This window comes from Fundulus heteroclitus, chromosome 12 (genome assembly GCF_011125445.2).
Source record: "Fundulus heteroclitus isolate FHET01 chromosome 12, MU-UCD_Fhet_4.1, whole genome shotgun sequence".
NCBI classification, from domain to species: domain Eukaryota; kingdom Metazoa; phylum Chordata; class Actinopteri; order Cyprinodontiformes; family Fundulidae; genus Fundulus; species Fundulus heteroclitus.
Window position 1 is genome coordinate 34,683,724 of NC_046372.1, and position 15,005 is coordinate 34,698,728.

General features: G+C 40.3%; 1 protein-coding gene across 1 annotated transcript; it reads left to right on the forward strand.

Annotated features, from left to right (window-relative positions):
* The first annotated feature begins 5,017 nt into the window (after window positions 1-5,017).
* Window positions 5,018-13,253, forward strand: LOC105939221 (cytochrome P450 1A1-like). Its single transcript, NM_001309918.1, is given in 8 exon segments — window positions 5,018-5,099; window positions 5,526-5,836; window positions 8,052-8,660; window positions 9,236-9,359; window positions 9,454-9,543; window positions 11,487-11,610; window positions 11,699-11,785; window positions 12,895-13,253. Coding segments are annotated over 7 exon segments (1,608 nt in total). The 5' UTR covers window positions 5,018-5,099; window positions 5,526-5,545; the 3' UTR covers window positions 13,178-13,253.
* The last annotated feature ends 1,752 nt before the right edge of the window (window positions 13,254-15,005 follow it).

A 15,005-nucleotide genomic window follows, 5' to 3' on the forward strand; every position in this document is an offset into this window, starting at 1 on the left:
TTAAAGTCATCCAGCTTTTATTGTCATCAAGACATGCCTGTGGTCAAAGTAACTGAAACTGGATTCATCAGGATTTATGGATAAATATAGCTGAGTGTCATCAGCATAACATTCCCACTTTGTCTGACCATTTTACCAATCGGAAGCATTTGTTTGTTTTTATATATATATATATATATATATATATATATATATATATATATATATATATATATATATATATATATATATATATATAAAATAAAGAGAATTGGCCTTGAGAATTGGCCCGAGAAATGAACCCTGTGGTACTCCACAAGTGACCCTTTAAGCTAAAATAAGATTTAAATCAGCCCAATGCTTTTCCCTCAATCCCTACAGTATGTTCAAATCTTTCTAGGAGAATCTTGAGATCAACTGTACCAAATGCAGCACTGAGATCTAACAGGACAAGTATAGACACAAGTCCATTATCTGAGGCCATAAGAACATCATTAGTGACCTTCACCAGAGCTGTTTCAGTGCTATGATGAGCTCTGAAGCCTGACTGAAACTCTTCAAATAGGTCATTACTTTGTAAATGTTCACATACTTCAGAACTACTTTCTCAAGAATTATAGATAAGAAAAGAGGATTAGATATAGGTCTGTGATTTATTAAGTCATCTTGATCAAGAGAAGGTTTCTTAAGTAAAAGTTTAATAACAGCTACTTTAAAAATCTGTGGTACATATCCATTTTCTAAGGATAGATTAATCATGTCTAAAATGGGGGCATTAATGAAAGGAAATACTTCCTTAAATAACTTGGATGGGATTGAGTCTAACATACAAGTTGAAGGTTTAGATGAAGCTAAAAGTTTAGATAACTCAGAAAACTCTATTGTTTCTTTGCATTTTTGTTCTTTTTGAACCCAGGACTCTTTTGGATGTTGATTCTATCAGCGAACACTCCTGTTACCAGGTTAGTATGCAGTTAATACCAGAGTGAAAATATGCAATAAATACCACAGTAACACTCGATCTGCTGCATTATAACAAAATAATGTAAGACGATATGATAGGAAAATAAAAACAAAGACTGGGTGTATTTGCCCTCATCACAACACCCTCAACAACTTACTGCTCTTACTGCTTGTTCAGCCCTTGATAAACATGTGTTAGTGTCTACGGTTTCATTTCTTGAGTCCTGTTTCTTATCCCTGCTTCTGATCTGTTTCACCAGTTGGTTTCCTTTGTTACCTCCCATTGTCCCTGATGTCTTTGGTTACTGTTATCTTGTTTCCTACTTATCAATCACCTGCATCCTTTCATCTAATCACTCTCATTAAAATACATGGTTCTAAAAAAGCGAGTACACACCCTCATTAAAATGCCAGGTTCTTGTGATGTAAAAACAAACAAAACTAAAGCATGATAAAAATATCTAAATGATTGCACATGCAATGTAACATTCACTGTCCAATAAAAAATAAACACATGCTGCATTAACATGGTTACATAAGTGTGCATACTTGGCTGAAGACCCCTTTTAAATAGTTTCAGCATCTGTTTTTTTTGGGGTAAATGCCTAACATCAATTATAGTGAATCTGATTGCCATGAAATAAAGCTCCGTTGGACTAAAGCACTTTCCTGACATTGGCTCATCTGCATCGTTTAGATGAATCTATTGTTTACAAAGGATCGAAAAGGATTCATTGACAAAAACTGAATTTTTCTCCAAAATTGAAACTGGACCAGGAGACGGCCAAGATGCTGACAGCATCACGGAGGGAGCTGCAGGACTTGTTTTCTCCCACACATGACGACAGTCTTCTATATACTCCACATCTCTGAACCGAATAATTGGGTAGTGACAGAGAAGCCTTTTAATCCACAACCCAAGGGTGGCTGAAATCTCCTCAAACTTTGTTGGAGAATGTGTAGGTTGTATTTTGGCAAACTTTAGTTTCAGTAAATTAAGTTTCTTAAAGGTACTGTTGGTGAAGATTCTCCGTCATCCAGGTCATGATCAATCCAAAAAAGGTTAAAAAATAAAACAACTGGACTTCATATGCTGAAGTCTTCAGCTTCAAAATAGAAGTCCAGTTGTTTTATTTTTTTTGGGGTACCTTTTTTGGATCCGAAAGGTATCATTGTCATCGAAACAACACTGCCATTAGTCAAACATGCCACAGGCATCATCATCTGGTCTTACTTTGGATTTCTGATCCAAAGTCTACAGGTGTCTGCCAAAAATTAAGGTAAAACTAAGAGCGGTTTTATTCTTCACCATCACAGCCTAAGCACGCAAATCAACAAGAAAATTACTTCAATGTTCTTCCAATGAAGAACATTGCTCTACCTGTTCTTCACTGTTAGTTCTGTTTGTTTGTATCAAAACCTGATCACTCCGCCACTCTGCATTTGGGTCCTGACTCCTTCCTCGTAACTCAGGGAGTGTAACTACCTCTTTTCGTGTAACCTTTAGACGGCATCGCCTTCCATTAAATGGAAACAGTGCCAGAGGAAGTGCTGGCATCGGCAGCAGGTTGGCACTAGAAGGGCAAAGGTTACAACTGGGAATTCAGAGAGTTGGGCTGGCTCTGAACATTCGACTGGTGCACGATTGTAGAGAGAGGAGGGCATGCTTGGACAAGAATACCTTCAGGGCTGAGCCCGTATCACAGTTTCTTGTATAAATTAACAATTAAATAAATCAAAGAGTTAATTTTAAACCCAACCAGTGGTGCATATGACAACAAAGAAACTGAGAAAACAGACCTGGGTTTTCACCAAATATGTATACTAGAACTGGTCAGTACTTTCAAAGCAACACATTGACGAATTGAAAACTATAACTGTAACTAATTTGAACCCTTTATTCAACAATGTCATCTTCAATCTGTTTCATTTGGTTTTCTTATGATAGTACAACATTAGCAGTACATAACTATAACGTAGAAGGTAAAGGACAAATGGTTTGGAATAAAAAAACAAACAAACCAAAAAAAACAAAAACATTTCACAACCCATCCTGAATCTCTTCAGTGAACTGGTGTCTGTCGCTGCTGGAGATGGGACCAGAGGCGCATGTGGAGCACCAGGTCAAAGGAGCTGTCGCTGGAGCTTACAGCGTTGAGCTTGAGCTAATATGACAGTTTAATGGCGGGTAAGAAAGACCACAAAAAGAATGACAATGGTGCGAGAACAGGACCAGGACAACATGTACATTTAGGGATAAAAGCAAACAAAAGAAGGAGGGAACGTGATGAATACGTTTAATAAATCACAAAATGTAAAACTGTGATGGGCGAGATGAAAGAAATGTGAGGGGTGTAATCAGATGTAACCCAATTTAAAATAGGGTCACTAATATCATGTTGCATTAAAAAAAAGTTTTGTACATCCTACATACAGTATTTGTAAACCACAAACATCAATGCATTTTGCTGGAGGTTTGTGTCACAGACTACAAAGTTGTAAATCATTATAGAGTGAAAGGAAGATGATAGATGTTTTTTGTGTGTCCTGTCTGGCAATGCCGTTATAAGAGTTGCTGTCTTAATGCCAAAAAGAGAAAATAGATTTTACTCCGCTTGATGGCGCTCAACTTGATTTATATATGCAAGAAGCTTTATTAGATTTTGTGCTGGGACTATTTCATGTTCAATGGACACTGAATTGGAAGGAAGACAAAATGCTTTGTTGGGTGTTTTTTCTTTATTTTTTCTTTAGAGAAAATCTGAAAACTATTGCAAATTGAAGACAGGACCACATTTAGAGCTGCGTATACAGCTCCAAGTCTTTAGGGACATTTTCTCTAACCGGCTTTTTACATTGCCTCTGCCTTTTTCCCCCAAAATAGCTGAAACTCAAACAGATTTGGCAGAGAGCAACTACGAAATTTAAACAATTAAGTCATTTCACAGACTGCTATTTTTTTTTAGGTCAGGACTGGGGTCTGATAGAGGTTAGAGGTATATGTTTAGGTTAGTTGTTGTCCTGCCGGACAGCTGTAAATATTTTCAGCCTCTGAAAGATTTTCTTGCCGTCTACTGAGACCAGGTTCCCTGTTCTGCCTGAAGAAAAGCGCCCCCACATCATGAAGCTCCCACCACCATGGTTCACAGCTAATCTTTTACTCAAAGTGTTTTGGATGTAGACCATAATGCTCAATTTTGGCACCATCTGACCAGAACACCTTCTTCCAGCTATTGCCTGTGGTCCGCCTCATGACTTGTAGAAAACAACTAATGGCTTCCAATTAAACACTGAAAGGTCATAAAGGTTGTCTGAATTCCACTCTGGTTCAGTATGTAGTTGTTTTAAAAAAAGGTTATTAAAAAAAATTTAACTATTCTTGCCACTGTGTGCTGATTTGGATGTGACTTCACAAAATTTCAAAAGGGTTAAGGCGTGTGAAAACGTTTGCAAGGTGGTGCAGGTTACAACTATTAGTCCAACCTTAATTTGAAGTCCACATTAAATTGGCCTGTCCTGTCATGCATTGGAGACTGAATTTTAGGAGTAGACGTGTGTTAATTTTTTTTAAAGATATGTTCCAATTTTGTCTGATCTAAAGCTGAATATGAAGGTCTGAACAAACTGCCACATTCGCCTGAAACTGGCTGGATATTGCTCACCTAAAATGACAAACAGCACCCTCTTGTGACCATTACACAAATTACAGTTCACAGATCACATTTCTGTTACGTAATGCATTCGCGTTTTTTTTTTTTTATCGTTTTAGAATGTTGCAGTAATTCAGACACACGACCCTAATAATAACCTAAAAATAATTGCATAGACATGTCTTCCTAAGAATGATCCCACAATTTTGATGCAGCTACATTGGAGCGTATTTAAAATGCATCCGTTCATCCACGATCGTCTCAAGAAACTTAAATATGCTTTATTGATTTAGGCTCGCTTATTTATGCGTTTTGAGCCACAGCACAGGGCTGCAGGCTGACCCTTTAAGAGGGCAGCAGCTTCCTCTGCAGAGGGGGAGTTCCCCTCCCCATACTATTCGTCAAACCTCCTTTCTGCAAACTTCATCAAACTAACCCGGTCTGCATGGCGCTGTCGTCTCTCAGCCGTTTAGTTTTCCACATAAAAGCTGCAAAGGAGACTGTGCGGTGAGTTATTCCCAAACACATTCCACCTTCAGTACAGCCAGTTTCCCACAGTATTTGTTTGTTTGTCTGCAGAAACTGTCTGGAGGAGTTTTATATATCTTTATATGCTAAGAGGGGGATCATCAGGAATAGGAAAACGCTGTCAACTTTGGCGTGGATTTCATCCACTGTAATCCACCCTGGTAAACAGGAAAAGATAAAAGGAGTTCTAATCTGGGGGTTTCTTTCCTGTAATTATCCGTCTTCCTGTCTTTTTTTTTTACTATGAGAGGAAGAAACCCAACAAAACACAAACAGATATATATATATATATATATATATATATATATATATATATATATATATATATATATATATATATATATATATATATATATATATATATATATATAAACACATTGGTTTCACTTTCTGTTGTTTATTTAGCCTTTTCGGGATTTGGCAACATGGGGCTGGTCCTGTCAGGATACCTGTCAACCAAGGAGGACCCCAGTGCATCTCTGTCCAGTGTCACTGTTGCTCTGTGCCTTCTTACTCTCCTACTGATGGCAATCAGGGCAAAACAGAGCCAGAGATTTTTCTTCCCCTACCACCATGACTCCCACTTGGACCGGGCAAAGTTCCTCACTCTGCCAGGCCCCAACCCCTGGCCCCTTGTGGGCAATCTGCTCCAGGTGGGGGACCAGATGCATCTCTCACTAACTCGCCTGGGACTGCAGTATGGAGATGTTTTCAAGGTATTATTATCATCATTATTATTATTATTATATTAGAGATCTTATTTAGTATATTAAAATTAAATGCAATGTCTTTGTAGCTATCAGCGAGGACCTGGTATAATTCTTGCTGGACATTTGACTGGTTTTCTCATCAGATGGTGATAATGTACATTGATGCATTTTATCCATAACCCCTCTTTGAAAGATGGTACATACATTAGCAAAGGGTCAAATAATTTGAAGGTACCATGCACCAGTAGCTGCGGTTCATAGTACTTAAGCAGACCCCTCAGCATGATGAAGTATTCTCGCCTTGACTTCTTCAAACTTACCAAATATACTTATTGTCACTGTGCCCACACCTCAATCTTTGTGTCATTTGATCTTAAAACTCAAGAGGGAGTTTGGAGTTAAGTTTTTGAAGGTGTCAGCTTTGGAGCAGGCACTTGTTTCCTGGTTAACTGCTTGGAATCCATGTTTTTGTGTGCAGCATGGAAAGAGACACTGCTGGTGTAACATATTTTGGTTTATGATAGGCTTGAATCTCGGTGGTTCCGGTGCCTGCTCAAGATCACAACCAATTTCCTTCTGTCTGAGGGTTAAACTCAGGGTCGGGTGGTTTAAATTGTGAACATCAGGCATTTGGAATGACACCAACCATGGCCCTGTTCTGAAATTTGTGGACTTCAAATATGTGCCAGGAAACCAACTCATTGAATGAACTATAGCATTTCTGTCAAGGACAAGAGGTCAAATATAGAACCTAAAATATACCAGAGGTGGGCCGCTCCGGTGCAACTTGTTAAGGAACCTTTGATTAAATATTAACAGAGATGTATGTATAATTATGACCCTGTGTTGACTATGGAAAATATGCATTAAAGATACATAGTCAAGTTATATGGTTATAAAAAAGACCAAAAATCATTTGTTCATGATAAAATAAAGTTATATACACCAAGCCTCCATCCTGATAATGTTTTGTTGGCCCTTTTTGTGGATGAAAATAGCCCCGCACCAGGCGCGATGACCAGATTAAACAGATGTGTTGCCATCTACCAGCAGTATCGCAGAACTGTTATAATGCTGCTTTGCTTAATTAATAAAATAATTGAGTTTTATTTAGTAGTTTGAAGACGTTTCGCTTCCTCTCCAAAAAGCTTTCTCCTGGATAGGAGGGAAAACCAACCTTAAACAGAGGAAGGGGCCTTAAGTTCCAACTCTCAAAAACTTTTAATACAGCTATAGGATTAATTCCGGCCAATCATCACCTCATCACCACCTCAATCCTCACCCTCATCCGGGTGAACAAAACAGCGTTGCTGCAAGCCAGGCCAATAACAACCCTAATGACTCCTCGTTATAAAGGAGTGGACCAGTTTCGGTCCAATCTGCTGGTTTAATGTCTTTAACGACCGCCCATTACTAAGGGGTGGACCCGTTTCTGTTGAATTTGCATGTTATCTAAGCCATTACAAGGCCTTTGTTTGGACAGGAGTATAAAGCTTGGTACTCATCATTACTCTAGACCTTTTGAATTGAGAAAGCTTCCTGGATAGGAAGCGAAACGTCTTCAAACTACGGAAAACAAGTCCAGTTGCTTTGTTTTTTACTCTTTTTGGAATTATATCAGAAAATATACTCACGCCAATCAACTCTATAGTTACATCTGAGCGATCAATGGCTTTAGCGTCTCCTACAGTGAACACCAATGTTCATACTGGATTCCCAGTGGTATTCCAGTATTTTCTCTGTTGGAAACATATATTTTTTGTGTTTTTTCTTTCTCTGGATCTTGGACCACTCTGCATTGTTTTACTGGGTGAAGCTAATAGCCGTTAGCAGCGTCCTTGTTTTATCCCCTGCTGTGCATGCGCAGTGTTGTACTTCCTCTGTTATTCCTCTGTGAAGTAAACACGAAAGGCTTTATTTAGTAACAAATTGATAAAAAACAAAGCGTAAAACACCAAAATAATAACTAATATGCCAGCAGGACATGACAATCTTTCATAAAAACTTTGTATGCAACCAGAGTGACCTACTAACGTATGAATAAATAAAAAGTCAAATAATGTGGCTATTTTTCTTTTTGAAATGAACGAAAGTTGTTTATTTTATTATTATTCCATTTTTGAGAAAGAATGCGTATAATGTACCTTTAACCTTTAACCATTCATGTCCACGATGAGTGTGTGTGACCTTCTGACCATCACTGTGTGTGTCTGTGCTCCAGATGCGCTTCGGCTCTTTAACGGTGGTCATTCTCAGTGGGTACGCCACCATCAGGCAGGCGCTGGTTCGTCAGGGGGAAGATTTTGCAGGACGACCCGAACTTTTCACTTTTTCCGCCGTAGCCGACGGGACCAGCATGACCTTCAGTGAGAAGTATGGACCCGCATGGCTGCTCCATAAAAAGCTGTGCAAAAATGCCCTCAGGTCCTTCTCCCAGGCTGAGCCGAGGGGCTCAGGGGCCACCTGCCTCCTGGAGGAGCAGGTGTGCGCTGAAGCTGCTGAGATGGTGGAGGTGATCCGGAAGCAAGCTGCCAAGAGCAACGAGATGAGGGGTATAGATCCGGCGATATCCTTGGTGACCTCCGTGGCGAACGTTGTGTGTGCCCTGTGTTTCGGGAGAAGATATGACCACAATGACCAGGAGTTTCTCACCATTGTCAACATCAACAATGAGGTCCTGAAACTCTTTGCAGCGGGGAACTTGGCGGATTTCTTCCCAGTGTTTCGCCACTTTCCCAGCCCTTCTCTGAGAAAAATGGTCCAGTACATTCACAGAATGAACGGATTTATGGAGCGAAGGATCCAGGAACACATCAACACCTTTGATAAGGTAAAGAAGCCTGCACCCCACATAAAAAAAACAGGAATTTGATTGTAATAGAGTGAAAAGGAAAGATAAATCAACCTTGTCTAAAGTATTAATAAATTCTGACGTGGTTTATGTCTTGAGGTCTCCTACTTAATTACATCTTTACTTCATACTTCATGGATGCAGGACTACATAGGTTCGGCCATTGCATGTGTGCGAGTCTCGTTTCCTTTAGATCGTTCCCACTTATTTGCATCCCTCTCTTTGAATCTGACATTGCACACATACGGCAGCGGCTACTGCAGCCAAAGAAATAACAAACAAGTCCCCCGGGCTGGACTTTTGTTCTTGTGCAGAGTGGCTAAAATGTTCGCACGCACTCTAATTAGGAATTACCAACCTAGTGGAAGACACGCGTCCCACCAGGACTGATTAACATCTCTTCCCTAATTGATGCATTTCATTTTCAGACCAAATTCTTTTTTTTTTTTTTTTTTTTTTTTTTTTACATAATTACAAGTGATCACAAAATTGATCTATTTTCCCCCAAGCTATAATAATGACAGCAAGTCGTGTTTTTGAATGTGCGGCCGCAGAACTGCATCCGGGACATCACAGATGCTCTGATTGCGCTTTGTGACGGCAGAGAAGAAGACGGGGACACGTCTCTGCTCTCTAACTCTCAGATCATCCACACCGTCATAGACATCTTCGGTGCAGGTTAGAAGGACTACCAGAGTGCCGTTAATGCCGTTACTGCTTGGAAGGATGCCCTCATTTTCCTGCAGCTGTGCATTTTGTGCCCTTCCAAAAGGTTTCGACACCATCATCGCTGGGTTGCAGTGGAGCCTGTTGTACCTCATCAAGTTTCCCGACATCCAGGACGAAATACAGCAGGAGATAGGTATGGTTTCATGTCTCGACAGGTCAGATATCTGGAGCCAAATTGTAGAAGTGTGTGCATGATACAAGCTACAACCCCCAATGGCCTTGTTCAGCGTAAACGCCGCCTTTCAGGACTGGAAGAATGTACGCAATGCAAAATAGCGTGAGCCCCTTTGGTCTCATGAGTGAGTCAGGGTCTTATTGTCCAAAAATAGCAGGTTGCTCATTAATGAATCCAAGTAGTACATCACTAATGAGCCCGTGTCTCCTGGTTTATTATAGAGGCAAACTCAAACTGCAATAGTTCCTAATATTAGTGATGTGGAAAATATGAATCACTGTCAAATTCAGCCCCAACGGGAAATAAAACATTCACCGTGAAGGTGGAGCTGTAACATTCAGGAGAATGTTTTTAATGTGCATGGGGGTAAGCAGAAGGATGTAATTTGTCTATTTTAAAGAAGCAACATGATGAAAAAGCCAACTGGTTTCGAGAAACAGCCGCAAAAGGTCACTCCAAATTTTGCTGACACCGGAGGTGCTTCTGGTGTGGACCGACCGAAGCGTTGCTGAATGTTCTGAGGCACGTCACATTTCCACAGTGAGAGCAAGGGGGGGGGGGGGGGGTGCTAGGAGGAGGTGACAGGACGGATCAGAACAGGACAAGGGTTGGAGAGTTCCAGGGAGACACAAAGGCAGTGACACGCAAGGCTCTGAGCGACCATAATTTACCATTGTTCTTTAACTCGGCTGCAGTATTTGAGGGAACAGGATTAGAGGCAGTACTTTGTAATGATGGACCGGACACCTTATCAGCAAAGCCAGGATTATTTTCAACGAGCAGATAATGCACTGTAATGCAATCGTTAACGTCCTACAATCTTCCTTGCATTTCAGAGTTTTCACACCTGTTCAACTGTTTTACTTTTTGTCATGTCTCATCACACATTTTCATGCATATTGTTGGGATTGTTGTTGGGAAGGAAAATAATCCTCAATTTTCTAAATTCTTTACAAATAAAAATCTGGGAAAAGCGTTGTCCATCTGCATTCATCCCCATTTAATCTGATCATTCTATATAAACCCCAGTGCTGTCCATTGCCTTCATAGGACACCATTTAAATGTCCTGCTGTGTGTCATTTATTCTCAGCTGTTCTGCAAATACCTTAGAGCACAGGGCTCAAACTCCAGTTCCTTGAGGACTGGTGCCCTGTAACTTTTAGAGGTGTCTCTGTGTCAACTCGCCTAAATCCCATAATCGGCTCATTAGCAAGACTCTGTTGAACTCCACGGCATGCTGAGACGGAAATGCCGTCTTTTGATTCAGGTGTTTTTGGACACGGGTCGCACTAAATGTTGCCAGGCACTTGATCTTTGAGGACTGTAGTTTGACACCTCTGCCTGACAGGTTTGGTAGAGCAGTGGCCCCAAGTTTTAGTCCTTTCCTGCATGTTTTAGGTATTTCTCTGCTGGCACACACCTCAAAACCACATTGAAAAACAGCTAAGAAGTTTGCCACAAGCCATGTAAGGGCACATAGCAAACATGTGGAGGAAGGTGCTTTGGTCCGATAAGAGCAGAATGAAACGTTTTGTCCTGCATGCAGAATGTTTTGTTTGGTTGGATCCTAAAACCGTTTTTAAATTGCTGGTAGAACATTACCACAATAGACGTGCAGCTATAACTATAACAAAGGCTGCTTGTACAAAATAAACCAGGGCGGTTTAATACAAAATACCAAACAAATGTTTAAATCTGTGCTACTGCACTTTGAGTTGGTCCATCTCTTAAAATCCAGATAAAATGCATTAAATGTTGTGTTTGTATTGTATGAAAAAGTTCAAGGGATAGTAATGCCCTTTGTAAGACATTTTCAAAAAAAAGTCACCACGTTATTAAATAAAACTTCACTGTTTACTGTAAAGGCTTGCTTGAATCTGATGTGTCCTTGTCTTTTAAGATGAACACGTCGGCTCAGCCAGACTTCCACGGTTTCCAGATAAGCCCAGCATGCCCTTCACTGAGGCGTTCATATTTGAGGTGTTTCGTCACTCCTCCTATGTTCCTTTCACCATCCCTCACTGGTAAGGCTTGACCTTTGGCTGCAGCACATCGTGGCGTCTTCATCGTGAGCGCTGTCATACCTTCCACATGTTTCTCTCTATCTACCAGCACCACAAGAGACACCATCCTGAATGGATATTTCATCCCGAAGGACACGTGTGTCTTCGTTAACCAGTATCAAGTCAATCACGATGTGTGAGTAATCACAACCACTGACAGAGCTTTATGGTTTAAACAAGGTTTACTACCAGATCAGTTGTTTTTATCCATGTGTTTCTCTACTTTTAGAACAGAAATATACCTATTTTATTACTCCATTCATGGTGCCTTCCAAAAGTATTCCTAACTTTTTTATATATTTATTGTTCCAGCAACAATTATCAGTCTATTTTTTAGGACTATGGTAACCACCAACACAAAGAAACACGTGATTGTGAAGTTGAGGGGCAAAGGACACCTAGTTTTCCTTTTTGTCAAACCAAAAATGAAAAGCATGAAGTGCCTTTGTATTCAGCTCCACCTTTTTACTACTATGCATGACGGTGTTTTATTGCAATCACAGCTGCAAGTCATTTGGGGCAGGTCTCTGGAAGATTTGCATCTAGAGACAAACATTTTTGCCGTTTCTTTAGAAAAAGGCTCACACACAGTCAGACTGGATGGGCTGTGTTTGCGATCATCTGTTTTCAAGCCTTTGCACTGATTCTCAGTGGCGTTTAAGTCTGGACTTTGACTAGCCCATTCTGATTCATCAACATACTTTGACCTAAACCATTCCTTTCTATATCTGAATGTGCATTCAGGCTTGTTGTGCTGCTAGAAGTCAAAGCTCTGGCCCTGAATCAAATCTTTTCCAACCTCATACAGGATTTTCCTTCAATGCTGATCTGTTATTAAGCTGCATACATCTTCCCGTAAACTCTGACCTGCTTCCCCACTTTTAAAAAAGTATTTTATGGTTTTATGGATGTTTTTTTCAGGTTGATGTGCAGTGCTAGTTTTCTGCTATACGTGGGGATTTGCATGTAGACCAGGATGTGTCTTGTTAGGTGTGCACAGCTGTGTCATACACTTCCACATTTTGGGATGATGGATTCCTGTGAGATGTTAGAGCCGAGGATATTGTTTCATAAACTAAACCTGCTTCAAACTTCATCCCTGACCTGTGTCCCGTTTGCGTTAGTCTAAATTCCAGCAACATGCATACAGCTTTGTGGTTGTAACATTGCAAAATGTGGCAACGTTCAAATGGTGGGAATACATATGCAAACTGTACAGTTTTCATGTTTTTAATTTTGAACCAGGGATCTTTGGGGTGATCCGGAGACATTTCGGCCTCGCCGCTTCCTGGGCCCGTCTGGACAACTGAACAAGGAGCTGACTGAGAAGGTTCTCATCTTCGGCCTGGGGAAGAGGCGCTGCCTCGGGGATGGAGTCGCACGTTTGGAGATGTTTGTGTTTCTCACCACGCTGCTCCACGGTTTGCGGATTGAAAATGTTCCTGGACAGGAGCTGGATCTCAGTGCAGACTTTGGTCTGACCATGAAACCACGTCCGTACAGGATTATGGTCTCCCCCAGATTTTAGACCCTCTGCAGACCACAACTCCACAGAGATGGTGGAAACTTCATTATGTTCACAGACTGGAGTTTTTCGTATTGGTTAAAAAAAAAAAAAAAAAGTGCAGCTTCTGTAGTAAACAGGCTATTTGTCTAAAACAACATATTTTGTAAACAGTCCCTCATTAACAGCCTTTACATGAACTTATTATTTACAGTTAAACACAGAGAGAAGAGTGAAGCATTTTTCAGAGCGCTGATTGGTGCTTCAAGCCTGAAACTGTGTTCAGCCAAGGTTCATGCCCTTCTCTGTGTCCTGCCTCACCTTTCAAACGGCTTTAATCCTCTCACCTACGTGACGTCTGGCTCCTCTTCCACTTAATGTGGCTTCAGGTCATATGCATGAAGTAGTTTATCCTCTCTCATAGTTACACGCTATGTTTCAATCATATTGTCCTGCTAATCCAGCCCCTCTCTCTGGATCTTCCACTTTCTTAAATCACTAACAATCCCAGCCAACTTTAAAGATGCCGATAAAATGTAAACAAAGGCAGCTTAGTATCGATGTACTGAGAAAGAACTATCCTTAATAGGAAAGTGTTGAGGTTTTTCTTCCTTTTCCAGCAGGCTCCTTGGAGGAGAAAGCATTTCACGGGCACATATTAATTCAGAGCTGTTTCACAGGGTCTGATGACGATGAGCTACAGCTATAATCACTTCTTTGTTGACACAGTCACACAAACATCTGTAGCTCAATGCTCTCTGATTCTCTCTCGGATTAATCGATTACTATTTAGTAGCACTTGGAAAATGTTTATTCAGGTAGATGGTTCACTTGCTTATGACCGTATACATTTTACTTTTTAAGGGTTAAAGGAGCACTGATAAGCACACAGCACCTGATAGTTAGGGGGGGAAACCCAAAACAATTTTTGTGATGTTTTTGAAATGAATAAAAAAAGAAAATTTCTCATAATTTCTTGACTATTTTTTCTTAATGAAATAAAGATGTGTTTGTGAATGCCGGTAATCTATTTTTCGGATGGGGCTTCCATAAAAATACTGGATCTACAGCAGATTTGTAAAAGTATTCAATCTCCTTCAACTTTTTAACATTTTGTCACACAGCAACCTCAAACTTAATGAGATTTTAGGTGATAGAGGAACACAATGCAGAATTGCAAAATGGAAGAAATATGATGAAAGTCTCAAAAGTGTGGCATGCCTCCTTTGCTCCAAGGCCCCTAAATATCTCCACTACTAATAGCCATCAAATGTCAACTAATAAGTAAATAGATTCCGCTTGTGTGTAATTTAATCTCAGTATGAATACAGCTTCGAAGACCAAGGAATACAACGGACTGGTCGGGGTTAAAGTCGCAGAAATAAAGTTTAAAGTGCAGTTAGGTTATGATTACATTATCCCAAGCCTTGAGCATCTCTTTCAGCAATGTTCAGTCTATTACTCCAAAATAGAAAGAGTATGGTGTTAGAAGAAATGTGAATGTAATCATTTTCTTTTTATCTTTTTATTAAGGACTGTTCTACTGTTTTAACTTCACACAGGAGAAACAGATGGTTCTCCTAGACCAAGAGTCTCTTGCTATATATGTTAATCTTACACCATGTTGTAAAACCCCCCTTGCCTTTTGTTTTGTTTCTTACCCCCATGTTGTGAACCCCTGACTCCGCCTGCCACTTCTTTGATGTCTGATAATAAAGGCAAATGGACAGAGGTAACCAGCGCAGATGGAGCAGAGACTGTGATGAAAACGGCCTCACGTTTCTGGCTCTTCTGCCCTCTGTCTCTTTGAGAAGAGTCTAAAAAACTTGTTTGTGTTGGTTTTCTTTCCAGA